General features: G+C 44.9%; 1 protein-coding gene across 1 annotated transcript in view; it reads left to right on the top strand.

The window, feature by feature from the left end:
• LOC142740880 (uncharacterized) overlaps positions 1-1,830 on the top strand; it is a 43,618-nt gene extending 41,788 nt beyond the window's left edge. The window contains exon 8 of the mRNA XM_075850301.1: positions 1,540-1,830. Coding sequence (XP_075706416.1) covers positions 1,540-1,642 — 103 coding nt within the window. The 3' untranslated portion in view covers positions 1,643-1,830. The remainder of the gene's footprint in view (positions 1-1,539) is intronic.
• Positions 1,831-19,727: the final 17,897 nt, after the last annotated feature.

Raw genomic sequence — 19,727 nt, 5'->3', positions numbered from 1 at the left:
CCCGCCCTCGGTCTATTTAAGCCTGCACTTCCTGTCCCTCGGTGCTTGTGTTTCTTTCCTTGTGGTTTCCTGGCCCAGCTACAGCTCCTGCTATTTTTGATCCTGCTCCATACAGACCCTGGCTTTCCGACTACTCTTCTGCTTTTCGTTTTATACCTCGCACACTCCTGGCTTGACTCGGCTCGTTCACCACTCTGGTTGCTCACGGTGTTGCCGTGGGCAACGGCCCCTTTTTCTTGCTTGTGTTCCTTTTGTATGTTTGTCGTGTTTGTCGTGCACTTACTGAGCGCAGGGACCGCCGCCCAGTTGTACCCTGTCGCCTAGGGCGGGTCGTTGCAAGTAGGCAGGGACAGAGTGGCGGGTAGATTAGGGCTCACTTGTCCGTCTCCCTACCCACTGCCATTACAATCACACATGATAGGCTTAGATACAGGGCCCCGGCAGACAGCTTTCTAATACTTATCCTGCTCACTCCTGAGCCGATTCTTCTTCGGCTCCGGATGCGTTGCTGGTTCCCAACGTCATTCAGCGTCACGGCGTTGTGTGTGGCGCACATAACGTCGTGACGCTAAAAGGGGTCAAGACTTGGCTCAGGAGTGAGGAGAGTAAGTATAAGGGGATGTTACTGTAGTAACAGGGCCCATGTGTTTTTACTACATAGGCCCAAGTTACTACAATAACTATAAATAGAAGTGGTGTGAGGGGTATGGGCCCCTCTGCTTCAGGGCACGGTTGCAATTGCAACTGTTGGTTCCTATTGAATAACAGTAAGCAAAGATCTTGAAAACTGTGAAGAATTTTTACAGGAAGTATATTGGAGAAATGTATAACTTTTCATTGTACAAAGAATACCATTTATTTTCTGAAACTGGAATACCCCTTTAAAGGCTATGTAAACCTTTGAAAGGCATTTTTTTTTAAAAATAAAAAGGTCAATCAGTGTGATTGGTGCAACTTTCTAAATAGTTTTTATTAAAAAAAAAAAAACTTTTTGAGATACAGCTGCTCTGTATTCTCTATAGCTGTATCCAGCGCTAATTCCTGTTCCCCTCATGTCCGCGGGACTGACGGGTTCAGCGACAGCAGGTCCTGCGTATATCTGACACGCAGGATCCACCTGTTATCCATCTCATCAAAGTTTATAACTTATATGTAATAAATTACAGGTGGATCTTGCGTGTCAGAGACACGCAGGGCCGGCTGACACTGAACCCGTCAGTCCCGCAGGACTGATGGATTCAGGTCTTAGCAAACGATACAGCTGTTCTTTATACAGGATATAAAGCAGCTGTATCTCAAAAAGTAAAAAATAATTTTTAATAAAAACTATTTATAAAGTTCCGCCAATCACACTGATTGACCTTTTTATTTTAAAAAAAATGGCTTTCAGAGGTTTACATAGCCTTTAAGGAGTGTTGAAAACGACAAAGAGGCCCAAACGTTAGGTCTGCTCCTGCTAAACAGTGAAGATATTATTTTTGTATGCTATTTGAGTTTAAAAATTTATGAATTGACTTACCTGCTACTCATTCTTTACAGGTTGCTTGGTCTTACTCAAACAATTATCACAACGGTCTCCTTACTTCCCGAAGAACTTACTGGCGAAATAATGTCTGTTTTGGCACTCTCTTTATCATACTAATTTTTTTAGTAACTATTGAAGCCAGCTACATGTATGTTGAGGCATCCCAGGATTCTTCAGATAGACATTCTTATGCAGATTGAACAGCTTTGCAGCACCTGAAGATTTAAGTTGTTCATCTATGTGCTTAAATGTAACACTAAAACATAATAAATGGATACTATGTGGCTAAATTATTTCTAACATTACTCACATTATACCTTTAGAACATTGGTCTTTAGAAATCTGGCAGACAAACCCAGGGGTCCAAGTTCTCCTAATTCCCTCTATTTCTGATAGGGATCACATAGGAAGGTGAGGTTTGGCTAAAACGGCAAGTTTGTCAGGTGGGAACATTCTTGCTGCAGCAAGCTACATCCCAGCCACAGAGGTCTGGAAATTGGACTGCTCTAAGATTTGTGAAAAAAAAAAATCAAATGTCTCCTGGGACACATCATTCTCTCTAAGTGGGGGTTAGCTATGCTGGTCATACACATTAGACAAATATCAGATGAAAAAGTCAATTACACGTATAGGTGCAAACCAAAATCCGCCTTTGAGGGAAAGAAGGTTAAAGCTGGCCATCCAGTCATTTCAGCTAGCCGTTGTCTAAACTACTTTTTAAAACAATAAATGGCTAAATAAGCTATGGCCTGGTCTGGTCTTCTACTGATGGGATGGAGATCTGTCGTTTGGCATGAACAACTTTCCAACAATTGCACCTATAACGACTGAAAAAGACAATATGACAGATCAACTATTAAACATATATCTGCCTTCCGTTGGCTTCTGTCTTTCTCGTTCGTTTAACGAAAAGTCACAGAATGGCAACAAAAAATGCTCTCAGTTGGCCTTTTCGCCCACCTAAAATCTCTAGTGTATGGCCAGCCTAAGACATGCTGGATTTCAACATGCTTGATCCTTTATCCAGTGGGAGATAAGCCACTGCTCACTATGTCAGTAAACATAAAGAGGGAAAATTAGCCTTCAGTTTCTGAGATTGAAGTGTTATCCAATCAGAGAGCACAGAAGCGGCGGAGTATTAAAGCGTACTTAACTTTTCATGTGACATTTCAGAATAAGCTGTCATATGTGTGTTCATGAGGAATAACACTATATCTGGCTATTATATGACTTTTTAGCAGGTTTCCCCCTCTGCAAGCTCTATTTCTAATTCTCAGTTGTCGCTGAGTTAGTGGGTGGAGCCTAATGGCTATCTTGACTTCTATACACTGCACACATACTTTAGAAGAAGAGAATCCTTCCCTCCTATCTCTATCACATATATGCAGAAGCTGCAGCAGCATGAAGGAGATTATACAGCAGTAATGCATAGTGTAGCTGAGAATCCAGCACTGGGGTGACAAAGAAATATTACCAGCACGTCTGTGTGTTTCTTACTCTCACTCTCTCTGCCTACTCCCCCTGCTGGTGTTTCCCTTCTCTATAGACTTGTATGCAGGTTGTCTGTCACAGTCATATAGTGGATGAGGCAAACTGCGGTACGCAAAGCAGCCACAGTCCCCTTCATCACTGCAATGCAGACAGTGCGACTCTGCGATGCAGGCAGCGCAACACAGCGATCTTTGGCCATGCAACCTGTGTCACTGCTAAAGTTACATTGTAGCCTTAGCATTAAAGTGTATAAGAGCTTGGTGTGCAGCTGTCTCTAACCACTGTAGGACTAACATACTGAAGAATATTGCCTGCACCAAATGGGAGTTGAGGTCTTGTACAAACTGGGCATTTGCACAGGGCACCCATCCTCTTAGGGCTCCCTGCCGACTAGAGCAGCCATAGCAGCTGCTACAGTGCCTGCGGCAAGAGGCGGCCAGCGCTGCCTGGCACGCAACATTTATGGGCCAGGTGGCACGGGCCCCCTCATGCCCGGTGGTGTTGCTAGCAGATACAATTAAATATTATAGGCTACAGGCCATGCAGGCCTGCAGTCTATAAAAGGTTGGGACAGAATCTCTGTGCAGGATGGCGTGATGATGTCACTGGATCACGCTAGCCTACTCAAGAGTTCCGTCTGGAGGCTGTAGAGCAGCTCTGTCCATCACTTGAATAGGGCTAGGTAAGTACAATTTTTTTTTATATTTGAGTGGCACATGTCCGGGGCTTTGTGGCGCTACCTACAAGAGGGAGGCTATGTGTGGAGCTATTTACAAGAAAGGGTACTGTGTGGCGCTATCTACAAGAGGGGGGCTGTGTGGTGCTATCTACAAGTGGGTGGGCTGTGTGGCACTATCCACAAGAGGGGGGCTGTGTGGCACCAGCAACAAGAGGGGGGTTGTGTGGTACTATCTACAATCGTGCTGTGTGGCGCTATCTACAAGGGGGCTGTGTGTGGTGCTATCTACAGGGGGCTGTGTGTGGCGCTATCTACAGGGGGCATTATTACTGTGTTGGGGCATGGTTACTGAGAAGGCACTTTTATTGTGTCGAGCACTAAGGGATCATTATTACCATCTAGGGCATAGTGGATTATGAGTTTGTTTAGAGGATGGGGTATAGGTGGGGAGGATGCTGTAAAAGTAAGAAACAAACATGTCTGTGTGTCAAATTCTGCAGAGACAAGTCGTGGCTGGAATAAGTCGTCACAGTGGTCTGGGCCAGATGGGGAAAAAAAGGGAAAGTGAACGACTGTCACGATCACAGGGTATGTTGACCCACTAGACCGCTCCGCCGTAGCGGAGAGGCAGAAGGCCCAGTCACAGTCTATACAAGAGTCTATAGCAGTTCGTAACACACGGGTACCTGATCTAGTCCCGACAGTGGCCGAGGCTTCAGCACAGATGGAGGTGGGTGCAGCAGGTTGCGCCAGATGTGGTGGATAATACTAGACATGGCAGACGACAGTGGACGTGGCAAACGAATCTGGATGTGGCAAACGACACTGGACGTGGCAAACAACAGCAGGTGCAGTAGGACACGGGAACAAAAACACAGCATGGGATACAGGGCACTGGTAACAACTGGAACGGAATAACACTAAGGGACCATTTGCAAGACTGACATGGGATACACTAACAACGCTCAGGCAAGAATCAGAAGGGCAGGTTCCTTCTTATAGTCCAGGAAATCATGTGTAGTTGATAATGATGATTTCCAAATGTGCACGCACTGACCCTTTAAGATCGGGCACGAGCGCGTGCACCCTACAGGACAAAGCGGACTGGAGCAGAAGTGAGCGCTGGCATCTCCTAGGAAGGAGATGCGAGCCAGCACTTACAGATCCATGGCTGTGGTCGTCGGGGGGTGAGTAAACCCGACGGCCCTCGGCCATGGACGCTACAATGACTAATCAGAGAAAACATCACCTGTGAGTCACTGTATATAAATGTGCTGTAATCACTTATATCGTCTGCACAGCTCCTGTGTAGAACTGGCATCTACCACTATATGGTCACTATATGGTGGTAATATTGGTCTTTGAGTAGTGGTTTTTATTCAGTAACAGTATGGGGGTATTATTCAGTCACTATGTGGTTATGGTGTGGCGGTATTATTCAGTAACAGTATGGGGGTATTATTTAGTCACTATGTGGTTATGCTGTGGCGGTATTATTAAATAACAGTACAGGGTATAATTCAGTCACTATGTGGTCATGGTGTGGTGGTATTATTCAGTAACAGTATGGTTGTATTATTCAGTCACAATGTGGTTATGGTGTGGCGGTATTATTTAGCAACTGTATGGGGGTATTATTCAGTCACTGTGTGGTTATGGTGTGGCGGCATTATTTGGACCTTATATTGTGTTATTGGTAATATTGGTCTTATAATAGTGAGTTGTGTTCAGTAACAGTAAGCAGGTAATATATAATCTGATATAGTGGTATTATTTAATACCTGTATATGTATATAGATTATTATTATTTTTGATACAATAATTCAGGATTTGGGGCCCCACTTTTAACTTGCCCAGGGCTAGTCTAAAACCGGCCCTGGTATTGTACAGACAAATTTTGGACCATATTACAATGCAAAATATAGTGGTGTGCCTCCCATTTACCTCCCCTTCTAAGATTTAAAACTAAAAAATTGGAGACCTCTTCCATAAAGCATATCCGTTATAAAAAAAAAAACATTACACAGTCACACAGCAAGTCTGGCCTGCTGCAGTTTTTTCTTTTTTATATTACAGCATGCTTTAACACAGGTGTTTTTATAGTGTGTTTTTTCCCCCATTGACTTTGCTGGATAAAAGAAGGTTTTACTTGTAGTTCCCATTAGAAACACTACACTGATGATTACTGTACTCCAGCTGCTTCCTCCCCTCTCCATAGACTTCTAAGGGCAGCGTGTCTGTGTCTGTCACTCCGCTCCCTCCTCCGGCTCCCCCATCTCCATAGACTTTTAGGGGCAGCGTGTCTGTGACTTTCTCACCCTGCTCACTCCTCCAGCTCCCCCTGCCCTCTCCATAGACTTTTATGGGCAGTATCTGTGTCTCTACACTTGCTCTCTTCTCCTACTCCCCCTTCCCTCTCCAGAGACTTCTATTAGCAAGCTGTGAAGAGACACACCCCTACTTTATTCAGTCTATCTTCTCTGTTCTGTAACTAGAGACAAATTTTGCTTGACAATAGGGGGTGGACAGCAGATTACGGAGTGGAGACGTCAAGTGGCAGTAACTTCACACCGAATTTGCATGGATAAAAAAATAATTCTAACAAAGTAAATTACAAAGTTAATACATAACAGGTATACTATTAGATTAGCATCAGTTGTTTGAAAAGTTAGTGTCCATAAAAGCTTTCCTTTCCCTATAACTAGGGAACCCAGCACAGACAATACATTTTTTTTTTACATTTCTATTTCCCTTGTTAACAATGGGTGTGGCTGAAATGACTAAACATGCTTGTAGGGATTTTCACGTACTTATGGCCACAAGGCATAATATATATAACAAAATGCTTACATAGTTACAGCTGTGCTGGTATTTCTCCAGCTCTAGGGACAAGGTACCCCATTGACTACTGTGTGAGTAAAGCAGAAAGACATCCCCTATGAGTACCATTTTGTAGATCTTTTAATTTTCTCACTTTTCAGCCCCTGGTTCTAATACCGAAGGGACATCCACTCTCTAGAGAAGACCGTTATAAATCTGCAATACAAAACTTTGAAGTTAATCTAATTAATACTGCTATGTGAAATCTTTATATTTGAAAGGAGGTAGTCTGTCAATGATTTTTGAAATGTTCGTCGATGATAAACCGATCACCTGACCCTCCACTATCAGCTGTTATCACTGAGGGAATCAGTCAGGTACTCTTCATTTTTATTAAAACAAGGAGCAGTTAAAGTGGTTTCCCATCTAATACATTTATGGCATATCGATGGGATATGCCTTAAATGTCTGACAGATGTGGGTCACCCAACCCACGTCTAGTCTGGTGGGGCGGCCAATGGTCTGTTTTGCTAAAAGATACGTTAGCCATTCTCCATATTGATACATTAGCAAAAAGTTCAATTGATTAATTTTTCCCTATCAGCTGTGCTGGGCCTTGACTCTCTGCATTGATTTCTATGAGGCAGTATGGGGGTCAGGTGACCTCCAATTCTGGAAATAGGTGTGGGTCCCAGAACTGGGATCCGTATCTATGAGTCATTTATGGCATATCACGTGGATATACCCTAAATGCCTTTAGATAGAAATACCACTTAAAGCATGACACTGCTCCCATTGAAATGAGTTGGCTGCCAATGTAATGCATGGACACGCCAAGTCCACCAGAGATGCTCTTTGCAGCGGCTTTATACCATGGCCTAAGTGTGGGGCCGCATATATTTCATTCTCTTAGAGCATATGAAAAGAGATTGACTAAGGCACAGAACCACTTTGAGATATGATAGGTGTTACGCCCATGGCCGGGGGTCGTCGTTCAAACTCACCCCTTGACGATCCCGGCCATGGACAGCTCTCTTCTCGGCATCCGCTCCCTCCAGGGAGACGCCGGCACTCTCTTCCGGGTCCCCGTACTGTTTCCCACACGGCGCGCCCGCGCGTGCACGGCCTTAATGGGCCAGTACGCGTCCAGCTGTGTAATTTCTATTATCAGCCCAAATGGCTGCTGGACTATAAAAAGTGGCTCTGCCCACTGGTTCCTGGCCTGAGCATTGTTGTATACACTAGTTTGTCTTGCAAAAGGTCTCCCAGTGTTTTCAAGATCACAGTGTTACCCGTTCCTGCTGCCTGTACCCTGTATCCCGTGCTATTGTATCTACAACTGAAAGTCAAGTTGTGCCTTCCCGCTGCACCCGCAGAGTTACCTGCTGTGAAAGTCAAGTTGTGCCTTCCCGCTGCATCCACCGCGTTACCTGCTGTGAAAGTCAAGTTGTGCCTTCCCTCTGCATCCGCGGCGTTACCTGCTGTGAAAGTCAAGTCGTGCTCCCGCTACTGTCTACATTGCCTCAGGTACCCGTTCTGAACTATAGACATTGTTTTGTACCTTGTTGGCCAGCTGCTACTCCACTACGTGGTACGGCCCAGTGGATCCACACCCCGCGCCGTGACAATAGGACATTGTTAGGTCCCGTTTACAAGTGTCAGATTGGACACGGATTCCCCGCCAAATCTGCGTCAAAACCGACAACAATCCGCATCCAATGCATGTGAATAATGTTTCCACAACCCCCGTCCACATGCGGATTAGCCTCGATAAATGGGGCTTATCCACATACGGATCCACGGCACATCAAACTGCACATCAGCGGCAGAAATCCGAGATTAGCTTCAAATTTCTGCTGCGGATTCTGCCTATGGCAATTCATACCCATGTGAAAATAGCCTTATTTTGTTTAAAAAATCGGTATCGGGCCTTCCCAACTGGCATTTTTCATACAAACAATACTCTCAGTAGCACTTTACAATACAAGTGAGTCTGAGAGAACTAATAGCACTTTTAGGATGCTAAAACAACTAATTTATTTTGTCGCACTTGTTACATTATGTAGTTCCATATAATATGCACAGGGCCGCCATCAGGAATTTCTGGGCCCCATACAGCCAAGATGTCTGGGCCCCCCCCCCTCCATTACCGGGGGTGGGCAACGGAAATTTTGGCACTCACGTTTGTACGTTATACGCATTAACTGATTTTGGTGCTGATGTCAATTACAGTGTGAAGGAAACCATGGAGCCGGCAGTGACCGGTTAATGCTCCGGATTTTGATCTATTTAGCTAAAACGTATCCGACTGTATGGCATATAGTGGGATAAGTCGCCCGGGGAATGGCCCAGGGGAAACTCCTGAAGTCACTGCCCATGAACAGGGCTGGAGCCTTCCACTAGCGCTCTGCCCAGGGACTCTGGCGCTGTTCCTGATGTCCATATACGCAAAGTGAGGTCCGAAGCTTTGCAAAGCCTGAGTACACGGCCGGAGCGTCGGCAACACTCAGGCCAGGGATTCCGGCCCTGGAGAATCCCCTGATGTCACTTTACATATATGGACGGTGATGTCAGGTGCTTTCTCTGGGACAAAGTCCACAGGTAGAGCACTCGTGATGCTGCCTGGGGACTCCGTAATAACAAAGTCTACTACGCCATTTCATCCTTCAAAAATAAGGTAACCCGACGTCCACCAGCCCGACGGAGTCTAAAAGGACATAATGGAGCCCTGTGAATTATCGTCTACGTTGTTTATACTGTAAGGTAGGAGATTTCCTGACGTACACAATAAACTTAGGACAACAACACAATGTGAAGGGGGAAGGGAGGGGGAAGAGCTTGTGAGGATGTAAGAAGCACTAATGCTCCGTTCTTACGTTGCCATTAAAGTTCAATGTGTTTTTCCACCTAAAAAATCAGAGGCTTTCCCTTTGATTCCTGGCGCACATGCTACAAGCGTGTAGCAGATCCGCACGAGAATAAGGCCCTGTTCACACAGAGTTTTTCGCCACATTTTTTTCAGCGGAAACCGCATTGGAAACCGTGGCAAAAAACGTCCGAAATCACCTCCTATTGATTTCAACAGGAGGCGAAGGCGTTTTTTTTCCCGCCAGCGGAAAAAATGCTTGCGAGAGAAAGAAGCGACATGCCCTTTCTTCCGCCATTTCCGTCTCTGACCTCCCATTGACATCAATGGGAGGCAGAGAAAGCCTGAAGGAATTTCAAGGCAGATTTTTCTGCCTGCAAAATACTGTGTGAATAAGGCCTAAGTCCCAGTGTCATTCAAAGTTGCTTATCCACGACTTTTCCATGGAATATAAGTCGCATGCTACTTATTGCTGTGGCGGATTTTTTTTCATGGTGCGGACAAAAATACACGTGGAAAACGAAGGTATTTTCGTGCGGCAAATCCGCAGTGTAAACCAGGACCAGGAAAGTAAATGAGATCAAGAAATCTCATCTACATGTCGCATTTTCTGCACAAAAATTGACCTGCGGTGCGTATTTGAAAATATGCTACATGTCACTTTATCTTGCGTTTCCGCTTGCGGATTGTTTCTGACTAGTTTTGAAAAATAATAAAAAAATCTGCAGCATAAAACCTGCACCTATTTCGGCATCAAAATGTAAAAACCGCACCTAAAAACGTATCAAAAAACGCACTATTTGGTGCAGATTTTACCTGCGGAATTACCTGCGGTTTTGATGCAGATTTTGTGCACCGGATTGCTCAATGTGTGCGTTACAGAATTTGCTGGGGATTTACAGCAAATTAACCCTTTACATTGTAAAGGATGAAATATGTTACAATTCTGCAACATTAGAGTATGTTCACACGGCTTATTTTCGGCCGTTTTTCTGGTCGTAAACGTCCGAAATATCAGAAGCAGAACGCCTCCAAACATCTGCCCATTGATTTCAATAAGAAAAAAACGGCCGCGTAAAAAACACCCATGAAAAAGAAGTGGAGGTCACTTCTTCAGACGTTTCTGGAGCCGTTTTTCATTGACTCTATAGAAAAACAGCTCCAAAAACAGCTGTAAAAAAACACAACGAAAAACACGAGTTTGCTTAAAAAACTTCTAAAAATCAGGAGCTGTTTTCCCTTGAATATCTCTGTATTTTCAGACTGTTTTTGCTAATTGTGTGAACACACCCTAAGGCCTTATTCAGACGAACGGGAAATACGTCCGTGCAACGCGCGTGATTTTCACGCGCGTTGCACGGACCTATATTAGTCTATGGGGCCGTGCGGACATGTGCGTGATTTTTACGCACCGTGTGTGCGCTGAAAAAAGTCACGACATGTCCGTTATTTGGGCGTTTTTCGCGCATTACGCACCCATTTAAGTCAATGGGTGCGTGAAAACCACGCATGTCACACAGAAGCACTTCCGTGCGAACAGCGTGATTCGCACAACAGCTGTCAAAAGGATGAATGAAAACAGAAAAGCACCACGTGCTTTTCTGTTTACAAACATCCAAACGGAGTGTCATAATGATGTCGGCTGCGCGAAAATCACGCAGCCGCACATCATACGGGGCTGTCACACGGAGCTGTCAAGTACCTTTTGCGCAGGCAAAATGGCACATTTTTTGCCTGCGCAAACACGGCACGCTCGTGTGAATCCAGCCTAATAGGCATGCAGATTACTTAACCCCGTCCCTCCTAAGCCATTTTTGGGATTTTAACTTTTGTTTTTTCCTTTCCACCTTCCAAAAGCTATAATTTTTTTTATTTGAGGGCTTGTTTTTTGCGGTACAAGTTGTAGTTTTTCATGGTGCCATTTATTCTACCACATAATGTACTGGGAAGCTGAACATTTTTTATTTGTGGGGTGAAATGCTGCACGTGCATGAGGTTTTGACAAACCCCATTCACATGAGTTAGGGCTTATTCAGACTAACGTGTTAATCGTCCGTGTGAAGGAAGTTTTTTTTAATGGCCGTCACACGGCTGCAAGTATTTCTATGGTCGTTGTTCTAACGGACCGTGTGAAGGGCCTGTAAAAAAATAGGACATGTCCTACTTTTGTGCGTTTTCATGGATCCCTCAATAGACTCAAGTCTGTGAAAACGGGTCCCGCACGGCTGAAAATCAGCCACGAAAAACGTCCGTTCTTCACATCTAATTTCACACACGTTGCTCTGAATATCGCCTTAGGCCTTATTCACACAAACGTGTCCATTCTGCACACGCAAAAAACGCTGCGTTTTGCGTGCAAAAGTTCTGTGTGGCATCCGTATATGGTGCGTGGCTGCGTGATTTTCGCGCAGCCGGCATCATTATGACACTGTTTTGATGTTACAACGCAGTAAAGAAGGAGGGGATTTTATGTTTCCCTTCTCTTCTTTACCAGCTGTAGTGCTTCCATGTGCCGTGCGCGATTTACACGCACCCAATGACTTCCATGGGTGCGTGCAGCGCGAAACACGGGCAAGTATAGGACATGTCGTGAGTTTTACACAGCGGACACACGCTGCGTGAAATTCACTGACAGTCTGAACGGCCCCATTCACTAACATAAGTCTGTGCGACATAATAAGTATCACGGACGTATAAGACGTTCGTGTGAATAAGGCCTTATATTGTAATTTGTAGTGAATTTTCAGTGCACAATCTGCACCAAAAATAGGAGGCAAGTAAGTGGCTTATTCAGACGTCCATGTTCGGTTTGTGATATACGGACCGTGTATCGGCCATATTTCCCGGACCGACCACAGTTCAGGGAGCCGAGGTTCTAGCATCACAGTTATCTATAACCATAGGAGTCCCTCCCTTCCCATGGGAATACTGTCCCCGGTCCCGTACTGAAAGCATCATTACAGTATGGGACAGTATTCCCGCGGAGAGGCAGGGACTCCCAGCAACACTGATAACTATGATGCTAGGAGTCCGACTCCATAAATTCTGGTCAGCCTGGGAAATATGGCCGATACACAGTATGTATATCACGGACCAAACGCGGCCGTCTGAATAAGGCCTTAGTCTAGTTACACAGTGCGGTCAAATCCCATTTTTTTGGCACAATTTTTTTTTTTTGCAAAATCGCGGCAAAAACGTGATTTGACCGCACTGTGAGCATATAGCCTAACAGCACTTTTCAAATTTTGTATCCTTTTTTTAATACAATTTTTGTAATTGCGGAACAAATCACGCGGTCTTGCCGCGATTTTTATATAATCGCGGCAAAACGCGCCATTTTTGCCGCGATTCCGAAGATCGCGGGAAAAATAACGCTAGAAAAACAAAAAAATACCCCAAAAAATTTTGACATACTTTATACATACTACAAATGGGGTCAGGGGGAATGGGAAGCAGGATGGATAGGGGAAAATACTCACCTGCTGGTCCGGTCGGCAGTGCAGAGGAGCTGGCTGGGGGGCGGGATCTCGACACGGAGCTTCTGCACATGCTGCATCTTCCCCGTCCAGTGAAGCTACAACAGGTATGCAGGGAGTGCTGCAGGCATTGCTAGGGGGGTGCCGCGAGCATTGCTAGGGGGGTGCCGCGGGCGTTAGTAGGGGCGGGCCGCGGGCGTTGCGAGGGGGGGCGTGAGCATTACGAGGGGGGCCCGCGAGCGTTACGTGGGGGGGCGACGGCAGCCCGGCGGGGCCCCTTTTCTTCATCCATGTGGCCGGGCCCCTGACGGAAGTACCGGTAGTACCCGCCTGATGGCGGCCCTGAATATGAAATTGTATTGTGGGGACATTTTTGTTAAAATTACTGATCACTATTTTCAGAAGACTGAAGAGACATCAACTCCAACCGCTGCAGATTCGAATAAATGTCCTAGCACGGCCGGAGGCTGTCACGATCTGTGGGTATGTGGACCTACTGGGCCATACCGCTGTAGCGGGATGGCAGCTGACCAAACAGTGTACCAAGTCAATGTCTATATAGTCCAAGCACAAGGGTACCTGCAGCAGTTCAGACAGTAGTAAAGGCCAGGCTCAGATGGGATCTTGGCAGCAGACACCAGGCATGGTGTAACACAGCAAGTGTGACCGATGGCACAACACGACTCCAACTTTCTAAGGCACAGGAACAATGGTAGCACGGGATACAGGATACAGGTAGCAGGTACGGGAACACTGGGAATTGGATAACACTAAGGGACCATTTGCAAGACTAACACGGGTAAACACAACAACGCTCAGGCAATGAGTGAAATGGTAGAGCCCTTTTTATAGTCCACAATGATCATGGGTTAATTAATGATTACTTTCATGTGCTAGTGCTGGCCCTTTAAGGCTGGGCTTGATCGTGCGCACGCACCATATGGAACACAGCAGAATGGAGCGGAAGTGAGCGCTGGCGTTTCCTAGGGAGGAGATGCGGGCCAGCCCTCACAGATCCATGGCTGCGGCTGTCGGGTGTTGAGTAATCCGACGGTCCGCGGCCGTGGATGCTACAGAGGTGATGTCTCTTCAGTCTTCCGTTGCTCCGGTGAAGAACCTGCGTGAGGAAGTCACATCACAGCATGATCTCGAGAGATCATGCTTTGCTTTGAATCAAGCTCGGCTGAAATGTAGAGAAGTGTATGACGCTGATTGGTCAGCGTCATACACTTTTCTATACAACACCCACTTAGTGAATAGAAAAAAAACTCCCATTTGGACATTTAGAAAAAATGTGCATAAATCGAAAAATGTTCACAACTTGGTGTATAATAAACGTTTCTAGATTTATAGATTTTTTAGTGGATGGACGAAACTTTAAAGGAAGCGTATTCTTTATTATCTTCTGTGTATGTGTACTGTTTGCATTTGTAATTCAAGTCTGTTTAAATTATTATGCCTCAGCCTTTTTTCTGTTAGGTCCAGTTTACACAGAGTTTTTTGGTGCTGATTTTGACGTGGAAATAAAAATAAAACAAAAAATAAAAATAAAATGACAGTCACAGAAAATGATTATTCATTATTTTTTAGTTTTATTTTTCTTTTGTATTTTACTTTTATATTTCTGTTGTTTTCCCCTTTTTTCTTTTCTCCTTTTTCTCTTTCTTTTTTTCTTTTGTATGAGGCCCAATCGGGTGAGGACTAACTACCTTAATTGTAAGATCATTTATATTCTAACTGACCCTTGCATGGGTTAAATGTACTGCTGTGTAAGCTAGGCTGCTCATTGGTTGCTTGCCTTTTTGAATACTTACTCTATACTTACCTTGCTATAGAAGGCTCTGAAGAAGTCACGTAGTGATAAAACACGTCAGCGCATGTAGCTACATTCTGACGTCACACGCCCGGTATCCTTCGTGTTTGGCCATGTCCTCAGTGGCGTAACTATAGGGGTCGCAGTGGTCGCAAATGCGACTAGGCCCTGAAGCCAGGGGGCACGCGGCCCCCCACACCACATCAATAAAAAGTTGCTATAGTAATTGGGGCCTATGTAATTAACTACACGGGCCCCCGTTACTTTAGTAACTAACAGTACTTACCCTCCTCGTTCCAGAGCGCAGCAGAGGTCCTGACGTCACAGCACTGTGCGAGCGCTACATCCCCTTCATTCCTGTCACGTGCTCACACTGTGAATCGATGACACGGACATGCCGGCGATTCACAGTATGAGCAAGTAAGGGAAATCAAGGGGAAGCAGTAGTCAAACCCCGACCCATCAGTTATTGATGGCCTATCATGAGGATAGGCCATCAATGTTTAGGGACTGGACAAGCCCTTTAAGCCTACCATGTGGTAGAGTTAGATACAGAGCCCATGAGACAGAATCACACATTAGGTGATTCTGTCTTCTGGGCCCTGTATCTAAGCCAACCACATGGTAGGCTTAAATACATGGCCCATGAGTGATCCTGTCTGATGGACCCTGTATCTAAGCCAACCTTGTGGTAGGCTTAGATACAGGGTCCAACAGACAGTATAAAATGGGGCTGGGAAGAATCTGATATGTACAATGCATCCTTTCTCTTTCCACCACCTAGCTATGCGAAAAAAAACTGCCATCTTAGCAGGTGTATAAACACAAAAGAAAAGGAGTCATGTTCTATTGTCAGTAGAAAAAAAATCACAGTTTTATTAAAGAGGCTCTGTCACCAGATTTTGCAACCCCTATCTGCTATTGCAGCAGATCGGCGCTGCAATGTAGATTACAGTAACGTTTTTATTTTTAAAAAAACTAGCATTTTTGGCCAAGTTATGACCATTTTTGTATTTATGCAAATGAGGCTTGCAAAGGTACAACTGGGCGTGTTGAAAAGTAAAAGTACAAGTACAAGTGGGCGTGTATTATGTGCGTACATCGGGGCGTGTTTACTACTTTTACTAGCTGGGCTTTCTGACGAGAAGTATCATCCACTTCTCTTCAGAACGCCCAGCTTCTGGCAGTGCAGACACAGCCGTGTTCTCGAGAGATCACGCTGTGACGTCACTTCCCCAGGTCCTGCATCGTGTCAGACGAGCGAGGACACATCGGCACCAGAGGCTACAGATGATTCTGCAGCAGCATCGGCGTTTGCAGGTAAATCGATGTAGCTACTTACCTGCAAACGCTGATGCTGCTGCAGAATCAACTGTAGCCTCTGGTGCCGATGTGGCCGACACGATGCAGGACCTTTGAGTGACGTCACAGATCTGCACTGCCAGAAGCTGGGCGTTCTGAAGAGAAGTGGATGATACTTCTCATCAGAACGCCCAGCTAGTAAAAGTAGTAAACACGCCCCGATGTACGCACATAATACACGCCCAGTTGTACTTTTACTTTTCAACACGCCCAGTTGAACTTCTGCAAGCCTCATTTGCATAAATACAAAAATGGCCATAACTTGGCCAAAAATGCTCGTTTTTTAAAAATAAAAACGTTACTGTAATCTACATTGCAGCGCCTATCTGCTGCAATAGCAGATAGGGGTTGCAAAATCTGGTGACAGAGCCTCTTTAAATACCAACACTTATTAAAATATTGCAAGAGGGACATCACAAACAAAATTTGAATCAATAACTGTAAATGGGCTGCATACAGTACAATAATACATGGGGAAAAAAGCAACAGAATCTCACATATAAGAGGCTAGTGCATCATATAAGGGTTAGCTGTAATTATACTATTTTATCTCAAAACATATATATGGTGCCTGGCCATACAAGATTTATATATGGCAGATCGTTACCAAAAAGAGGAGAGACTGTGCATACAGAGTAATTCGTTTTACGCCTCGAATTACGCCTGAAAAGACGACTGCATTTCGCCTACAAACATCTGCCCATTGCTTTCAATGGGTTTTACGGTGTTCTGTTCCCACGAGCCTTAATTTTACGCTTCGCTGTCGAAAGACGGCGCATAAAAAGACGCCCGCTTCAAAGAACTACATGTCACTTCTTGGGACGTAATTGACGGTTCGTAATCCCATTGAAGTCAATGGGAGTCTTCCAAAACACTTTGCAGGCGTTTAGCACACATTTGGAGTGTAATATGAGGCGTTTACGCCTGAAAAAATGCTTCAAATTACGCCTGAAACTTGGGCAACACTCCCCCAAGGGGTGTTGCGGAAGCAGACATTTTTTAAGGCCAGTTTATGGTGCTTGCAAAAAACAAATTGAGGAGCTTCACCATGGCAGGCCGAGCGTACAGGAGGATGCATATAGATGCGGATGCCCTTATCTCCGAGGTAAGGACCACATGAAAGCAATAATGTTGTTTGTTTTTGTGTATGTTTGTTATTTGTGCTAAAACTTATATTTTCACCCTGCAGACACTATGCAAGTGCAAACATGTGTCTAGCCACTGTTCTTAGTTTAATGTAATGTGTTCCTTAAATGTGCTTGTATTCCTATACGTCACCCAAATCTAGCTTACCCAATGCAATGTATGTAATGTTAGCAACGCTTAGGAAACATGCATTTTTTTTTGCAATATCTCCAGATGCCATTGTGCACACTCAGACCTCACGGCGTTTGTGTACCAGTTATTAACGTTAAACTCTCTGTTTGAAAGTCATGAATGTATATATGTCAAAATTGGCATCGTGGTTTCGTCTGTGTAGGCACATTTTGTGTAGAATGTTCTCTGCATATTTGTGTCACGTTTATGGTGCGTTAAGGTTTGTCCCAAATGTTCACTGTATGTGATTATTTAAATAGTTTAATTGCGTAATTTGATGTGTGTTTTGAGCAGAGGAATGCGTAAACACGACACAATCCATCCTTTGTTGTGTTTCCTTGCACGTACAACCCCAGCGGTCCACATTATGCACTTTATCAGATTAACTAACCTTAGTAGGCTTAAAATGTCTTCCAGTGTTTCTGGGGTTCTGATTTCAAAACAAAAGCTTTGCATGTTTGTGTTTGTGTTTTGTGACAGTCCTAAAAAAAGAACCCTTTTGGAAAAAAATGCACTTTCCTTACGCTTGTTGGTGAATGTTGATTTTGTGGCCGGTTTTTGTTTTTTCTGTGGTTTTAAGGTGCAGATGCACAGTTACAGCAGCCGCGGGCAAAGACAGGACTCGTGGGAGCAAATTTGTGTGGCGCTGTACCCGGACTGTGTGAGGCGCACAAACAAAGAGCAGGGCGGGTTATTATAATGATGATGTTTATTCCTTTGAAAGGCAAATGGTGTGTATCTGCAAAACAATGCTTTCGTCATGACAGTCTGGAACGCCTCTGTAAATTGGAATGCATATACCCGCATCTTAGCAGTGTTTTGTTTCTGCAACATTTGACTTTCAAACCAAACCCCCAAATGAAGTAACACTTCCTGAAAGGGAAGATGATGTTTTGGTACAGAGTTGATTTTACCACTTTTTCCCAGAAAAAGACCTTCAGAATAGATGGAAAAGTGTTCGGGACCGCTTCCAGAGACACCTGAAAAAGGCTGACAGGAGTGGGTCCTCTCCCTCACAAGGGTCGCAATGTCCTTACCATCAGCAGCTGCTGTTCCTCCTGCCCAACAGGGTACTCCGCCAGTAAGTTTTTGGCCATTCATTTGTAAAGCATAAAATGTTATTATGGTGTCAAGCATCTCATTTGTAGGCATACCTTTACACGAATATGTATTGTTCTCATATATGTCAAGTTTATGAAACACAAAACATTTATGAATGTCAACTTTTACCACCTTAACACAACTGTTTGCCCTTTTCTGTTTTCTTCCAGATCGCGCCCTTGGAACTGTGTCTACCCAACATGCAATGTGTGTGTGTGTGTGGGGGTGTGAGTGTGTGTGTGTGTGTAATCATGTGATATTTGAGATAGCAAAAATGCTCATGTCACCCCCTAAAGGCCATTCTCACGCGAACCTCAGCATTGACATGAACGAACATCATATTCTCTTTGAACATTCTCAGATCCTCAGGAAATGTTGGAAGAAGGGAACCCACTCCATCGACCTCTCAACAAGAACCTCTGGAAGCGGAGGCCCACTCACCTGATCACGCCGGACCTTGATGGGTGTCCACAGCAGCGGATGGGGCAGAAGGAACCCCTGAGCCACCTGCTGGCGCCCCTTTGCCAGTGGCCACACCAACATGTCCACCACCCCCCACCTGGTCACCTTCCACCCAACAGCGATCTCGGAGAACCCTCCGGACAATGGACAGGCAACTCGAAGTCGAGACAGACACCATGTCCTTTATCCGCAGGGTCCACGACGATGATGAATTTGATTATTTTGGGTATGCATTTTCATCTCGCTGCCACCGGATGCAACCCCATGTTGAGTAGACTTTAATCAGTTATGTTCACGCCGTGGTGGCAGCCTTCGAGATCGCTGTCCCCCTGCCCCCTCAAAGAACTAGTTTACATCCTCCGTACGGCTACTGGCCTTAGGGAGGCAACTTCCAGAATGCCCCATAGCCCAAGATCTCTAAACGCCTCCACCCAGACCAAGACACCCAACCCCCCCGCCCTCCCATTCCATTCCCTCTGCTGGATCCCAGTTTCTGGAAACAATGTACCCTTACCCACCCTCCCAATACACGACCACTGGTTTAGGCCAAAGTTATCCTTTCAATTTTCAACCAACTTATCCCCCACCCTCAAATTATGACTCTCCTCCCCGTTTTACCCAAATGTAATCGGCAAGTGGTATTTGTGCCATTTGTGTCCATATGGCACATAGAATGTTAATTTATTTGGGAAAAAAACAACAACTTTGTTTCTTGACATTGTGATTGTGAGGGGAGTGGGGGGAAATTGTTGAAATTAAAAACTAGAAAATTATTTCATGCTCTAAGCAGTAAAAATATTTTCCATTCAAAAACA

This window comes from Rhinoderma darwinii, chromosome 2 (genome assembly GCF_050947455.1).
Source record: "Rhinoderma darwinii isolate aRhiDar2 chromosome 2, aRhiDar2.hap1, whole genome shotgun sequence".
Lineage (NCBI taxonomy): Eukaryota > Metazoa > Chordata > Amphibia > Anura > Rhinodermatidae > Rhinoderma > Rhinoderma darwinii.
This window is presented reverse-complemented; position numbering and strand designations above follow the sequence as displayed.